This window comes from Dromiciops gliroides, chromosome 1 (genome assembly GCF_019393635.1).
Source record: "Dromiciops gliroides isolate mDroGli1 chromosome 1, mDroGli1.pri, whole genome shotgun sequence".
NCBI lineage: Eukaryota > Metazoa > Chordata > Mammalia > Microbiotheria > Microbiotheriidae > Dromiciops > Dromiciops gliroides.
Genome location: NC_057861.1, coordinates 497,852,487 through 497,869,315, shown reverse-complemented (window position 1 = coordinate 497,869,315; position 16,829 = coordinate 497,852,487). Strand labels below are relative to the sequence as shown.

The following is a 16,829-nucleotide window of genomic DNA, read 5'->3' as shown; positions in this document are numbered from 1 at the left end:
ATGGAAGAAAGCACTTCTGTAAAACCAAACAAGACACCAACTAAGTATGGCAGTATAAGGAATGTTGCATACCCTTAGACTCCCAGCTCTGCTAAGAAGAGAGAGAGAGAAGTACATTTTTTGCTCTCTTCTTTGGGGCCAAGCTTGATTATTACAAAAATATCATCTTTTGTGAAAATGGTGAACTTGGTGATGGGTTTTTTAATAGCAAACCTAGATTAAAGGTATGGCTTCTCAGTGACTTGGTCATGGCTGCTGGACGACTTTGCAATTTACCTCAACATACATTCTCTGCCAGGCCTCCAGAATTGCTGCTGCCTTGTCTTCATTCCAGTTTATATGTGAAACATATTCATAGCCCTTGAAGTGTTCATACATTTGCTTGGGAGTCATTAGTTGAAACATAGTCTGTAAAGCCTGAGCACTGTAACAGAAGTTGGGGGAGGGAGGAAGAGGCATAAAATAAACATTTCCAGGAAACGATTTTCATGGCATCAAATCCCGAATGAGGGCCTCCGACTAAGTTACAGGAATTCTTTTCTTTTCTATAGCACATGTTCCCATTACAAGTGAACCTGAGTAATTATCCTATTTAGTCACTTAGGATGCAGATTTATGTGCCATATAAAAGGTGTAACCTTACACACTTTTTGGAGAGATAAGCACAAAAATTAAATTAATAATTGATTTCCTTTTCTTGGTTTCTATTATATAAAACAGGAAGAGTAGGAGAGAAAATAGTATGGCTAGATATAATGGAGTTCAGTTATAACGCATAGCTGCTCATCTAGAGAACGCAGACTTTGGCTTTCCTTGGGAGAGAAATGCCAGACACTTGACAAGGATCTCTAAGGGCACAAAGGTTGTTCATTAACATTATGAAACTGTATTTTAGCACACTTGATTTAGCTTCAACAATGTTTCTTGTTTTTTTTTTAAAGATAAATTATGACATTAACAATGTGCTCTGTTTCTTATTATTGGAAAGCCTTTGCTTTCTTATTGTTTTAGAAAACAAGTTTATCACCAAAAAAAGCCTGCATTGATTTTAATATTCTTTTCTTTTTTTTGAAGACCGGGTCACCCTATCTCACCTGAGTTAGAAGTACAGTGGCCATTCATCCACCTGACCCCACTGCTGATGGCCACAGAAGCTCTGGCTTCATTTCTGACCTGGTCCAGTTTTTAATCTGGGATATTTTGCTCCTCCTTAGTAGCCTGAGGCCTCTCTTTTCACAGGGTGGGTCATCATACTGTATGAGACTTGATGGGGTACCCTATTGCTCTGTAGCTCTGTTGTTGTTACTGCTGTTCAGTCTTGTCCAACTCTACATAACCACATGGGCTATACTGTCCATGGGGTTTTCTTGGCAAAGATATCAGAGTGGTTTGCCATTTCTTTCTCCAGTGGAATAGGCAAACAGAGATAACATAACTTGCACACAGTAAGTTTCTATGGCCGGATTTGAACTCAAGTCTTCCTTATTCCAAGTCTGTTGCTCTATCCACAGAGTCACCTAGCTGCTCATAGTTCTACTGTACCTCAAAACTCCCAAATTCAATTGATTTATCTGCCTCAGCCTTCCCAGTAGAAGAGACTGCAGGTATGAGCCAACATATCCAGCTTGATTTCAAGATCCAGTCACCTTGATGGTCTAGAACACTAGATGACATAAAGAACCTTGATCCTTTCAAAAAATCCTTCATCCTTTCAAAAGTCAATGTAAGATACATTCAGACTGGTCTGGTTTACTAATTTTATCTATTGTTTCTTAGTATTCTATTATTACAGACTGCTAGCTGGCATAACAGTTAAATATTAATAAACAATCACTTGTTAATTCCAGCAATGAAAGGGCTCCCAAGGAAGAGGGACAAAAGGAAGATTTGGATTTTATTTTTTGTGATATATTACCTGATGAGTTTTCCAGTGCTGTTCTTGACTGTACCACCCACAATCAACTCCTCCTGCCAGTGCATGTACTTTTTGGATAATCCATGACATCCACCATTCAAAACAAGGGCCACATCAAGAGGCTAAAATAAAAGACAGCCACATAATTGTGTGAATTAGTAGGCAGGTCACATGCCATGTTAAAATCTAGTGAATTAAGAACTTGTTACACAGGAGACATTAATAACAAGTCTGATGTGAGAGGTGTGCGGCAAATCTTACAGCAAAATTTAGTCCTACAGAAGAGAATTAAGATCAGCGATCATATTTTAATAGTGAGTAAGTAAAAAAAAAAAGAGTTAGGGTTGATTAGAAACAAAGAATTTTCTCTCTTCCTTGTCCTATTTTAAATGAGGCAATAAACAAACTTACTCTGGTTGAATTTTTGTTAGGGGCTGTGACTGGACAGTCAGGATCAGCAGGATTGAGGCAGGGTCGATCCATATAACCATGACCAACCTCTGCTTTATTCAGCATTTCCTCCCAGCTGTCCACTTGATAGTTTATTTTCTTTAACTCTTCCAGGAATTCCAAGGGGTCAAAGTTTGTCCACTGCAAAGGAGGTTTACCTCTGTAAAAGAAATTAGGGATGGGACAATGAAAAACACTTTGAAAAATTTCACTTTAACTCCTCCAAATATTCACATTGTATACATTCTTTTGGGCATATTACATTTTGGGGAGCTTAACTTAAAAAGGAATAGCTATTTGCATTATAATTCCCTATAAACTTTTAGCTAGTTAACCCTAATGCACATCAATGAAAATGTTTTATGAATGAAGACTCCAAGCCAGGAATTTATAACCTCAATAAAGGAACCTTTTCTTGCTAAAACAATGCAGTCAATACATTTAAAAAAAAAAAACTAATAAATTATCCAATGTGTACTTCCAAAAAGGAGAGTCCAAATTAAGCATTTCACAATATGCAATTAACACAAGTTTTAATAGATGTTCTGCAAATGTTATCAAGCAAAATATTTGAGCTTTTTTCCTTAAATGATCCCATAGTTATTCCAACTCCCTGACAGCCTGGCAATCCACCAAACAACAATGCCCTCCCCCCACCCCTGCCACCCCGACTATCAGTGCCACTTCTCCCCCACACTCACTTTTGAATTTGTGGTGTTGACAGACCAGAAAGGCTTTTGGCTGCCTGTTTTGTGGTTCAAACCACACTGTATCTGCTTAGCCAGGCTTAAGTCATTATTCGGAATCTCCCAACCAGAAAACACAAAACCCCTTATTTCCCATCTAAAACTGTACACTAAAGGTTAGGAGATGGCCATTGCAAATTGCTTTTACAGAGACATGCAAGCTAGGACAGAAACAATAACTCAAACACTAACTCTTGCATAATTAACTGAAAATGTCTACACAGATTAACAATAACTCTTTGAAAGATGCAGCATATACAATATCAAACTGCTAAACTGTGGAACACCCTCTACTTCAGCTTCCAAAGATACCATTTTAAAAAATTTCATTAATGATCCAAACAAGGGATTAACTTTTTACCAAAAAAACTCAAAGGTTTAACTCAAGAATAATGAATACCAATATTTGTTCAGTTATACTGAGAAATAAGTCTTACTAACAAAATAAATAGCTCCAACATAATTTTTCCCAATAGATGAAATTAGAAACATTTTAAAGAATTAACAGTCAAGATAAAACAACGATAAACCCTGATGATTTGCATTTTATTTGCATTTAAATAGGTTGGCAAAAGTAAATGAAACTTATTGATGCCTAAAGATTTTTTCTGGAAAAGACAGAAACTTTTTCTTCTTTTTTTATACTCTTAATTTAAAAAAAAATGTACAAAGAATCTTGATTTTTTTATTACTTGATCAAGTGAATATTAAAATAAAATAATCATAAAGCTATATCAAAAACAATACAGCAATGCAATTCCAAAATTTCAGACATCAGAATGTAAGACAAAATGATGCACTTACAATAGATATGCTGTCCCTGATTGTAACTTTGCCCCTTCCCAGAAGCAGTCCAAAGGTGTGATGATTAAACAAGGATAAAGGTATTCTATTATCTGTCAAAACCAATAAATATATTTATATTAAAACATACCAGTGAGCATGTAATTTTTGAGAGAAGTAGAAAGAAAATTTGTAAACAAAGAGTAAATATACCTGATCCATATAACCTGTTTCTGTGATAAGTTCTCCTGATTTGTAACATAAATGTTCCAATTTCCACTGTCTGTAAACATAAAAGCAGAAGAGAGAAATAATTTTTTTCTAATCTAGCAAATGAAGGGAACTCTGAAAAATCTGATATGGAATATTTTAATAGAACTATAGTTTGTTTTTCTTTTTTACTCTTATAGTTCTAACCTTAATAAAGCTTTATCAAATTGAATCTAGTGGGACTACTTTAATAAAGAGCAGTTTGGGGGGGTTTTTTTGGTATAAACTATACTGCCAAAATACTATAAAAGTTTGTTTTCTTAAATATATTCACTGTATAATCTTGTTTAAACTATTAATTTGTTTAGCTAATCTCTTCCATGAAGGCAAAGCCTTTGAATGCTCACAAATCAAGAATTAGTAGGTATTAAATTTGTGAGGATTTAAGTATATATAAAATTATTAAACATTTAAAAGATTTTAGTAACATATAAGAGAAATTGAATACCCTATATTAGTAGGTGGCTTTTTAAATGTACCTTCTTGTTTTAAAAACATTTTCAGAATAGACCGACAGACTGATTTCACATATTTTAGGTCCACTAATCTGGTTTTATAATGATAGGAATCTGTCCTGTGAATTCACTGTTATAAGAGACTCTCTCCAAGAAACTGCCTCTGTTAATTTGGGTTAGTGCCTTCTCTATAATTTGAAGTTTCAGAGTTTTGCCTAGATTACTTAGAAATTAAGTGACTTGCCCAGGGTCACACAGCCAGTATATGTCAGAAGTGGGACTTGAATGCAGGTCTCTGGTTCTGAGGCCAGCTCTCTGGCCATTATGCTATTCTGCCTCTATTGCCTGGTTCTTCAGTAATGATTTTCAATTATTCCATTAAATAATCATGTTCTTCCCACAATACACAGGGCTCTATTCCCTCTTCAGGAAAGTCCTAAATATGTATGAAAAATTAGAGAATGAAAAGGCACATATTAAGCACTTACTAAGTGCCAAGCTTTATGCTAACTTGCTGGGAATATAAATAGAAAAGGGGAGACAGTCTCTTCTCTCAAGAAGCTCACTCTCAAATCTGGAGAGACAACATATAAAAGAAAGTTTAGTGTCAGGGCACATGGAAAGGTATGGAAGTCTTAAGGGTTCAGGAGCAGAGAGAAGTGTCCTTGTCAGATGATAGTGCTTGGGGTTTGCAGCAAAGGCCTGTAGGGCCTCCATTGGCATTGGCAGAGCACATGGTAAGGCCTAGTGGTCTTTCTCATTGGAAGGAAAAGAGTTGCTCTAAGCCTTGTAAGGAGGTAGCCAGGCTGGATGGGTTTCAGGCCAGAACAGGCTGGGAGAGAGGATGAGCAGAGAATGACTCCCCTGCTGGTGGCAGGATTTAAAGTCTTCTGGAAGATGCAGATAGGAGACACCTTTCTTGGCACCACAGGAGATAATTTTTCTTAAAAAGAGGTTTATTGGGGCAGCTAGGTGGTGCAGTGGCTAGAGCACCGGCCCTGGAGTCAGGAGTACCTGAGTTCAAATCTGGCCTCAGACACTTAACACTTACTAGCTGTGTGACCCTGGGCAAGTCACTTAACCCTAATTGTCTCACTAAAAACAAAACAAAACAAAACAACAAAAAAAAAAAAAACCCCAAAATAAAAAGAGATTTATTTATCACTGACTTTGAGGAAGTGCCAAACTTCCACTTGGCAATCAACAAGCCTTTATTAAGCACCTCCTTTATGCCAGCTACTGGGAATACAAGGACAAAAAAATGAAACAATCCCTACTCAAGGCATTAAGTTCTACTTTTCTAGCTATTCAAACCTTATTCATCTTTCAAGACTCAGAATAAATCCTACTTCCTCTGTGATACCTGAGCAGCTGAAAGCGATCACTTCTTTGAACAGTACTATTACCATTCGTTAACATTTATTTAGTTATGTCATTACTTGTACTTTTATGGCTTATCTCTCCAACTAAATTATAAGAGCCTGGAAAAGCAAGGGCCATAGATCATATTTCTTTCCATCCTTCACAGTGTCCAGCAATGTGTTCGACCAGACTATTACTGTTCAATAATTACTTGCTGATTCGTGGAATCTTAATCTTTTGAAGAACATAAGCTATGTTTGTCTTAAGCTAAATGCACTTTCAGAGTCATTATATCTACACTATTATTTCCAAAGCTATAAACCACCTGGTTCTTTCTGTCTGTCTGAGTCTCTAGGCTATAGTCCCTGAAGCAAATAGAATACTATACTCTTTCAAGGTCCTACCACTACCCTGGATGATGATAAGCGCCCTTTCTTCCTGCTACCAAAGGGCATACCAAAGCACTAATCGTGCTTACAGGCTAAATATGGATTCATTTACTTAGAAAGCAAGCCAATAAATACATAATAGATCTTGGTAGAAAGTGAGTGCGTTGAGAATAGGGACTAAGTTGTCTTTTGTCCTTGTATTTCCAGCACCTAGGACAGTACTTTGCACAAAGCAGGCACTTCATAAATGTTTGTTTTATTGGAATCATAATCAGATTGTCTCCTTTTCCAAGTTCTCAAAAGGTCCTCTGAATCAATACTTCAAACTAACATTTAGTTAATTATTCAGCTTACACCTTCATCTACACCAATCTAATAAATGCATGTTTTCTACTGGAGGCAGATTTATTACCTAACAGCAATATTCATTGAAATACCTTACATTTAGAAATGTCCTTTAATCTTTTCAAATCCCTTCCACATATATTATCTGATCTCAATCTTTTGTTAAGGCAGACAGTATTAAGCCCATTTTACATATTAGAAAACTGAGATACAGGCGTGACTAAGTCCTTTGATCAAGGTCATACAATGGCAGAGTTGGAACTACAATTCAAACTTCACTGCCCTTTCCAGTGTAAGTCATATTACATTCCTGCCCACCTTCAAACCCTTATTTCAGCTCTCATAGAACTTGGCTAAGTCACTCAATTATATTTTGTTTCCCTTCCTAACTTTTAAATGAAGAAAGTGATACTTTGTTCCCCACTCTGTCATAATGTCCTTGACCCGCCGAACAGAAAGGGGCTATCAGTGCTTTTACTTCACTAACTGATTGAATTTGTACTTTATAAATAGCCAATTCCAACAACTCTGAGGGAGAAGCCTAATTTTAATGAACTCTCCATATTTTCCCTAAACTTCATATATTTCTATTACTTGTACAAAATATTTATTTTACTTATGTCATCACATAGTGATATTTTTAAAGCATATTTTCTTTTAATCTAATTCTTGGCTTAAATACTCTGGATTATAGTTCTGATTTCACCAGATAATGGCTTAACCCATTTTTGCTCTGTGCCAGGCAGGACTGACAATATATAAGGATTGTCTGGCTCATAAACTGACTCTGAAGGCAATTCCAAATGAGAAGTTTCGGGGGCAGCTAGGTGGTGCAGTGGATAAAGCAAGGGCCCTAGATTCAGGAATACCTGAGTTCAAATCCAGCCTCAGACATGTGACACTAGCTGTGTGATCTTGGGCAAGTTACTTAACCCTCATTGCCTCAAAAAAAAACAAACCCAAACCCAAAACAAAACAAAAATAACCAAATGAGGAATTTCAAGAAGATTTGAGTAATGCTACCATTACATCCCTGGAGTAAACATGATATCCTCCAAATATGTCTACTTGTATGCATAAGTTCTGATATGTTTTTTTGTTTTTAAATAAGTCATTGTTTAAATAAGCATTTTTTCAGGGGAGGGGTTTATTCTGCTTGGCATTTTGTTTACAAAGAGGCAGCTAGATTACTCAGTGCTGTGTCTGGAGTCAGGAAGACCTAAGTTCAAATCCAGCCTCAGACACTTCTTAGCTGTGTGACCCTGAGGAAGTCACTTAACCTCTGTTTGTTTTAATCCACCTACTAGAGGAAATAGCAAACCACTCCAGTATTAGACAGTATGGTCCACAGGATTACAATGAATCAGACATGATTAAACAACAACAAATTTGTTTTCAAAGACCTAGTTCCATCAGGAAGCTATCTTGAAGCTCAGGGCAGCTAGGTGGTGCAGTGGATAAAACACCAGCCCAGGATTCAAGAAGACCTAAGTTCAAATCTGGCCTCAGACACTTGACACTTACTAGCTGCGTGACCTTGGGCAAGTCACTTAACCCTCATTGCCCCACAAAAAATATACATGTGAAGTCATGCAAAACATATTTCCATATTAGCCATATTGCCCAAAAACTCCAGAAAAAATTTAAAAAACAAGAAAAATAAAGTTAAAATATTCTTCAGTCTTCATTCAGAGTTCATCAGTTCTCTAGGGGGTAGATAGCATTTTGGGGGCAGCTAGGTGGTGCAGTGGATAAAGCACCGGCCCTAGAGGACCTGAGTTCAAATCCAGCCCCAGACACTTGACACTTACTAGCTGTGTGACCTTGGGCAAGTCACTTAACCCTCATTGCTCCGTAAAAATTTTTTTTTTAAATCTTTATTTAAAAAAAAAAAAAGCTATCTCAAAGTTCTAAATCATCTAGTCTATGGTTCATGAACCCCAATGTTATTTAAATTCTGCAAAATAATGATTTTTCCAGTGTGAGAAACATGTGGCATGAGAACCTCCTTCTTTAATTGATAATGTAAGAAGTCTATAACTTAATGGATAATTCACCCAGGGTCACAAAGCTAATTAGCTTCAGATGTGGGATTTGAACCTGGGTCATTCTCATTCCACATCCAACCCTCTATCCACTAAGTCATGCTGTCCTCCCTAATAATATACATCAGTTTTATTTGCTAAGATATTAATCAGTTCTTTCCTTCTTGGCTTACCTGTTATACATATATACATGTACCCTGCTGGCCTGTAATGCAGAGTCAAGGTGCTGTTTGAGTGCCTCTACTGTAAGGACATTGGCACCATCTTCTTGTGGTGTCTGGATCATGAGCTGAGGATTAAACATAGCCTCTTCTCCAATCTTCTGACGTGTATAATTTAACTCCCGGCTTACTCGTCCACCAACTGACAGATAAAGAATTACGGTTTCAGTTAAGAGTCAAAAAGCATGCTGTATTCATATTATAGCTATATCAGCAATAATTTTATTTTATACTTCTTTTTCAAAAGTCAATTCTTTTTGTTCAGCAATTTTATAATACACAAAAATCAGCCATGCATATATAACCTGTGTAAATAAATTCCATCTACCAGTCAATATGCATGTACAAAAAATTCTACTGAAATACATTAACAATTGCCCTGATCATAGTAAAATAACCACCAAGGTAAATCAGAACTTTTTAGATATATGCTTTGTCTACATTTTAACTAATATACCATATGAAGACATTATTAAAGGGGGGAGGGGAAAATTTGAGAAACCTTTTCCTCACAGACTAGACCAAATATTTCTACATTACAATTTCTTACACTTGTATAAACAGTCTGTTCCAAAAGCTCATTTCAAGATAAATGGATTCAATTTACACTCTTCTCCTAATAATTTGGCAAAGGTAACAGAGAAATGTTTTTCCTCAATAAAGAGAGGAAGGAGGACAACTTGCTAATGAGTATCTTGACTCCAGTTAAAAAGTGTAAAGAATATGGTTAAACTTAGATCCACATGGAGAAGTTTCCCTTGAGAGGAAGGTCCTATGGCCAATACCTCTTGTCATTAAAACAAGCAACCTTTCAATGACTTTGGCAACAGCCAGGCAGAATTAAGATACAAACACATGAACCTTTAACTACAGTAATTTGATCTTGGGAATAATAATTTTTGCTTCCAAATTTGGTCTTGCTTAAAATTAAGCCAGGCACATGGTGGTCCACCACTATGGTTGAAACCTAGGACTTTGGAGAAATTCCTTTAAATACACAAAGGAAGGAGAACAGTTGTCTGTCTGATTGACGAACCAATAATGATGAGTTTTGGAAAGAATCTCATTGAGCTAACATTTTTTCCAGGGTAAGTGGTTATGAGAGGGGCCTTGGTGGAGAGAGTTGAGGAGAATATAAAAATGGGATAGGAAAATCTCATAGGATTCTCACAAACTTCAACAGGGTGAGATAAACTCTAGCAAAGGAATATGTATATTCCCTAAAGCATTAAGTGAAAATAATGCCTACAGCACTGCTTTACAAAGAACAGGTACCTTTATGTTACTAAAAGCCCATCTCCCACCATTACAAACATTTTTTCTAAAAGTTTAACATTCACTAATAATAATTATTGACATTGTGATAAAATAATGGAATTTGTCATAGTAAGGTTTTCGAAGTGATTTATAGATATTCTATTTGCTCCTTTCAACAGCTTTATGAATGACTTTTTTTTCAATTGGTAAGAGAGACCTACAGGTTCACCATTGTAGGGGACTCCAGGTGAGAAAACTCCTTCTACCCCAAAAGACAGGCAACTATTGAACGATTTATAATCTTAGAGAATTGCCTGGGGCAACTGATATAGATTAAAGGATTTAGTCAAAGTCTCATAACCAGTATGTGTCAGGGGTAGAATATGAAATCACATCTGCCTGATTTTGCAGCTGGGTCCCTATCCCTTATCCATGATACCACACTGCCTCTATTACAGGTATTATCCTTCCTATTTTATAGATGAGAAAAATGAGGCTCAGTAAGATTACATGTTCAAGGTTTATATTTGCTAGTACTGGGATTAAAACTGGGTGTATGTGTTTGAAGGGGTGGTGGTGGACAAATCCTTTGTAGCTGCCTCATTGTGTCTTGGAATTGATACTGGGTTCTCAGAGGCTATGCTAGCAAAATTCAAGTTTTGGCAAGGCCTGAATAGGCTCTGTACATGGGCATGGTGATGAGTTGTATGTCTTCTTACTCAAGAACCAAAGCAGTTAAGTTCAAAGGTGCTCATCACCAGGTTGGCTGCAGGGTAATAAATTTTGGGCCTTAGCAAATTTTGAAGACCATCTTTTAAACTGGAAAAGGATTACAACATCACAATGACATCACAGGTCCTTGAAATTGTAAATTAAGTATTATCACAATGTTAAAATATGATAGCAACTCTGTAAAAGGAATGGCTATTAACCCTGAGTAGTTAACAGCCTAACTGGGGATAAATCAAACATGAATATACACAAATCATTTAAAAACATTTTCAAAAAGCAATATAAAACTGAAAGCAAATTTATATAGTTCTAATTTGGAACTATCCTCTTCCCCCAAAGTTACTAAAGAGAGGTAGCTAAATAGAACAGGGGATAGAACACCAGGCCTTAAGTTAGAAAGACATGAGGTCGAATCTGGCCTTAGATACTTACTAGCTATGTGATCCTGGGCAAGTCACTTAACCTCTGTTTGCCTAAGTTTCCTCATCTATAAAACAGAGATTAATAATAGCACCTACCTCTCAGGGTGGTTGTGAGGATCAAATGAGATAATATAAAGTGCCTGGCACATAGTGAGTGTTATATAATGTTAGCTATTATGATTATGTGTGTGTGTATATGCTTTTTGACCTAGTGATACCACTATTAGAATGATAACCCCCTAAAACAAAGGAAAGGATCCATATGCACAAAAAATAATTAGAGTCCCTTTTTGTGGAGTTAAAAATCAGAACCTAAGGGGATGCCCATCACCTGGGTAGTGGTTAAACAAAATTTGTTATATGAATGTAATGGAATACTAGAAATCTGGGAAGAATTATATCAATTGATGCAGGGTGAAGTAGACAAATGCAGAAAAACAATTTATGCAATAACAACACTGTAAAAATATACAACTTTGAAATACGTTTTTTGTCTCCTTTCATATCCCCAGAGTTTAGTACAGAGCCTGGCATATAGAATACTTAATAAATGTTTATTGGGTAACTGAAGAGTGAATTGTAAATATGAGGGAGAGTCAGTGCATGGAGACAGGAAGTAGCATGGCATGCCCATTGTGTGGTTGTGTGAATGAGAGATACAGAAGAGTAGTTTGAGAACACAGTAGGGTCAAATGAGAGTTTTCAATTTCTTGTTTTTAGGATGGGAAGACTTATGGATGTATATAGGTAGTAAAGAAGGAACCAGTAGATAGATAGGGAGGAGCAAAAATTAGAGAGACACAGAGAGGAGGGGATGCTTCATAATGAGGAAACAGGGCACAAGATCACAACTGACTCTTGAGATTCACATCTCAAAGGCATAGATCATAAACTGTAATTTTTAGATGTAGATAATAGTCTTGGCTAAAGAGCAAGTTACCACATCCAGCTACCTCTTAAAACTGATACAGCTGCAACCTGGGTTCATGAAATGTTAGAGAATTTACTTATTTTTTAATCTCTTTCTTCTTCCATTCAATTATAGTTCCAGTAAGGGAATGATGGTAACCAAGGCCATATTATGTGTATGTGTGAAAGTAGCAAGTAATCACAAAAACTAATGGAATTTAATAGAGGTTCTATAATGTTGATCATGGTTTGTGTTGCATTTTTGTCAGATGAGTGTCACATAATTTTGTTAATTATTTTGGCCTGGGGTTTTCTGAAATGCTATGATTATTTCAATATTAGACCTTTATTCCAGAAATTGCACACTGTGATTTCTTGAGGATATGTGTGTATGTATATGTATATGAGAAGATTCATTTTAAATAAGCTATTTACAAACACATTGATTTATAGAGGTGGGAAATGGACTAATTGAAATTATTTCAACCAAAATCAACCAGTATCCTCTCATACCGTTTTTCTTTGCCAATGCCAACTAGGATAATTGCTTCAACAATGTGGAAACTTATAAAGTAATCCATGGAAAATGTTTTATTTTAAGCAGATTGGACTATTATCATAAGTAGATCAAAGACCTTAGAAAAGCTAAGACTTCTTTTAAACATTCTTCAAATCCCTATCATCCATCCACTTGTAAAGTACCCATAGTTTACAGAGTATTGAGTTCAAATCCTGACTTAGACACTATTAGATATGTGACCCCTGGACAAATCACTTAACCTGTCTAGTTTCCTCATCTGTAAAACGGGAATATTAATCACACATACCTCACAGATTTTATAAGAATCAAATATGACAACATATGTGAAACACTTTGTACACCTTAGAATTCTATGTAAATACTGGCAATAGCTATGATTAGCTATTATTTTTCAAAACAGTATTGTTGCCATATTTTTTGTTCAGAAATGTGATTTCATCAGTGTAGGAAACTCCCAGTGTATAAACTCCCTCCATCAATATAGATTGGCAATTTGCAATAGTTTTAGAAAGAAACTTGATCTACCGATGCACATAGGCAACTCATCTGCAATTTAGCCTTTCTTACAGAGTATCCTTAGGCATTGGGAGGTTAAATGATTTGTTCATGGTCATACAACTGCTTATAGTATGTGTCAGAGACAGGGCTTAAACCCACTTAATTCTGACTCTAGGACTAGACCTTTATCCACTATGCCATGCTGTCTCTTTTTTGTACTTAATTTATTTTATTATTAATCAAGTATTATCAACACCCCTTTCCTACAAATTGCAAGACATTTCACTTGTTTGTGCTTTGGCAATTTTTATCTTCTAGACCACCATATTACAGTGCCTTTTGTTTTCATATTATTATTATGTAATTACACATATTCATAGACACTGCTAACTATTCAGTTTCTTGGTTATACCTGTCTGATTAAGTAGCTTTGAACATTCACATGATACTATGTTGATATTCAGCAAGTGTACTCTGGAGCTAGTTACAAGGAATGTGAATTCCTTCTGAACAACTTTATGGACATGCTTGACCTTCATCCTATTAGCAAATAGGGAAAGGAAATGGTCTGATGATTTCGCCACTATAGGGAAATACCAAGAGAGGAAATTCTTTCTACCAATGCAGGTTGGCAACTTTTCCAAAACTTATAACTTTAGAGAGCTGCATAGAGCACTGAAAGATTAAGACTCATTCAGAGTAACCAAAGTCAGTATGTCTCAGAGGTGAGACTTGAACCCAGGCCTTCTCTATCCACTAAATAAAACTGCCTCTCATACTAGCAAATATCTCTCTTAAATCATATTACTATCAACCAAAAGGAATATTTATTACCTTGTTGTCCTCCTCATTCATAAATGGCAAGGATTTTGCTTCTGATGAAGTCCTACTTTATCTCATTTCCAATGACTGAAATTATAGCCATACACAAAATTTCGAAAAAACCTATCTTTCCCTTTTCCCTCTCCCTATTTATTTTCCAAGGTTAAAGCTCATACCTTTGGGGGAAAATAATTAAAAAATATCCCTAATGTACCCATACATTATGCTTCACACCCATCTTCATTCATTCATTAAACAAGATATAGCAGACAAGTATTAAATGCCTACTATATGCCATGCAATGTTTTACCTCTTCTGCTTTCTAATTCATAGTCATTTCCTGTTCTTACTAAAATAAAACAGCAACAAACCATAGCTAACCTATCCAACAAAATATTCAGGCTTAGATTATATCATGGGATGCATACAACTGATAATTCAAGTGGAGTAAGTGAATACATGGACTCAGTACCTTTTATTTTCTACATAAGATGCACTGAAGCTTCTACAATATAAAATACTATTAATTAGGAAAGAAAATGTCAGCATTAAAAAGAAACAAATGCACAAACTGTGCTTTAAAGATTTGTCCATAGTAATTGAAAAATAAAACCAAGGCAATCTGGGTGGGAATTACCAGGACCAATCTCCTTAAAGATGACACTCCATTCTCTTCTATGGGCTGGCCCAGGAGAGGGTAGAGGGTAATTAAGAGCTCATAAATGCCATGGAAAGCCTAGTCCTCCTCTCTGGTTCTACCACCTTTGCTCTTTGATCATCTGTGGTTTTTCTTACAGCAAGTTCTTCAGTAGGGACAAATATGAAGTACCATTGCACCTCTCTTCTACTTTCAGCAAAGGCAGTTCTTTAACAGACCCTGAACCTCACTCTCCCAAGTCAAGCAGAAGGGTAGTACTTCTAGCACCAAAGTTCAACCCCATAAAATCTTAGGCCCAAGCTTCCTACACCTGGAAAGAATCCAGTCTGCCTTTTGAGGTTTCCCTAGGCTATATAACTCAGAGCTACTATAACGAAAGGAGTCATTCACTTCAACTGGTAAAAGAAATGGAAGAAAGTTCTATTTTCCTAATGATGTTCACCTTGCTCCTCTAAACAGATACCATCAGCAAAACCTATTATGATTCATTTTAAGATTGCACTATTTGAGAATTATTTGTATTATTTGATAAATGATGAGTTGCTAGACTCAGACCAGTATCTTTTAAAAAGGCAACATTTTCATTAAGACAGCATCTAAAATGCCTCCCAAAGACCAAGACTGGATAGGTCGGTTAAACAAATTTTTTCCTCATGTGATTAATAAAATGGTAAATTTACATGAAGTGAAAGATTTGGATACTTCCTTTCTGGGCTATACCAATTCAAGGAAGCAAAGGGACAATATGTGAGGGATATGAAAAACTATTTAAAAATTTAAAATGTTCATAATCCCTACACCAGACCCAGCGGCATTTAATCAAGTTATTCATGGCTTGCTTAAAACTTCTGAATAAGAAGCGGAAGGAATCTACTGAGCTATAGAATAGCACCTAGCTGTGTTTTATACTTAACACTTCCTTTGTAGCCTCAGCCTTTTCTTCCTCAATATTGTGGTGTATTGCTATATTTGTAACTGATATGAAGTCTTATTATTTGGATTTATGGTGATTAACATTACCAGTTACCAAAAAAATTAGAATTATTTTATTTTTAAAAATTCAGTTTTAAGGAAAACTATGAAGAACACTAAGGGAGGTCTGATGAACTGGCCAGTGGACTAGACATTCATGGGCCTTGAGTTCTAATTACTCTCCTATTATTCAACTTTAATGCTGAATACTAGAAAATTGCTTACATTTACTGCCTTAATTTTTAACATTTCTGAAATGCAAATCCATAGTCTGGGGACCTAGCAGTAGAAAAAAATTAAAAGGCTATAACCCAAAGAGAATTGACCTTCCTATGGTACCACCCATTTTGTCTTTCTCAATAGCAAATAATCAATGAAAATATAACAAAATGAAAACAAATCAACCGCCAAAAATTACTAGACAAACACTACAAATAACAGATCACAGGAAAATAAGAGGAATGATGAACATGGACAGCATGAAACAGAGTACAGTTTCCTGACAAAACATACTCTTCTTTCAAGGGATCCCTACCAGCTGCTTGCTGTACCATCTGTTATTGCCAGGGCAGCTTCCTATTGAATGGCTCTGCACTAAAGCAGGACTGTTCTCACTGTCGGACACAATCAGGTCAGGTCAGCACTCCCCCAGCACCGAACCTGCTGCCTGTCACAGCTCCCCCCCATCTCGATATTTCTTACATGGCCACCAGCTCCCAGGGCAGTGCTGCATCTGTCAAGAGGCCCATTTTTCATAGTTCACTCACTATTCCTACAAGTAAGGGCTGGCCACATCTAACTTGTGCAGGACACATGAACAAAGTCAACAAGGTGAAGAATGTAAATTGTATATTCAAGTAAAGTCAAACTTTCAAAATATACTTTCCCAGGTTCCATTTTGTTTTAAGCACAGCCTTTCAATAAAACAAAGAACGTCCCCAAATCCAAACCCAATCTCTAGGCTACCTTATTAAGTGAATTAGCCTACCACATCACACTGCTATTCTCAAGGCAAAAGCGAATGTATTCTTTTGACC

General features: G+C 36.2%; 1 protein-coding gene across 1 annotated transcript in view; it reads right to left on the bottom strand.

The window, feature by feature from the left end:
• The window catches only part of PTCH1 (patched 1), an 81,596-nt gene that overhangs the window by 44,281 nt on the left and 20,486 nt on the right, over positions 1-16,829 (bottom strand). Inside the window, 6 exon segments of the mRNA XM_043977732.1 lie at positions 277-424; positions 1,916-2,037; positions 2,327-2,525; positions 3,916-4,007; positions 4,108-4,177; positions 8,934-9,123. Coding sequence (XP_043833667.1) covers positions 277-424; positions 1,916-2,037; positions 2,327-2,525; positions 3,916-4,007; positions 4,108-4,177; positions 8,934-9,123 — 821 coding nt within the window.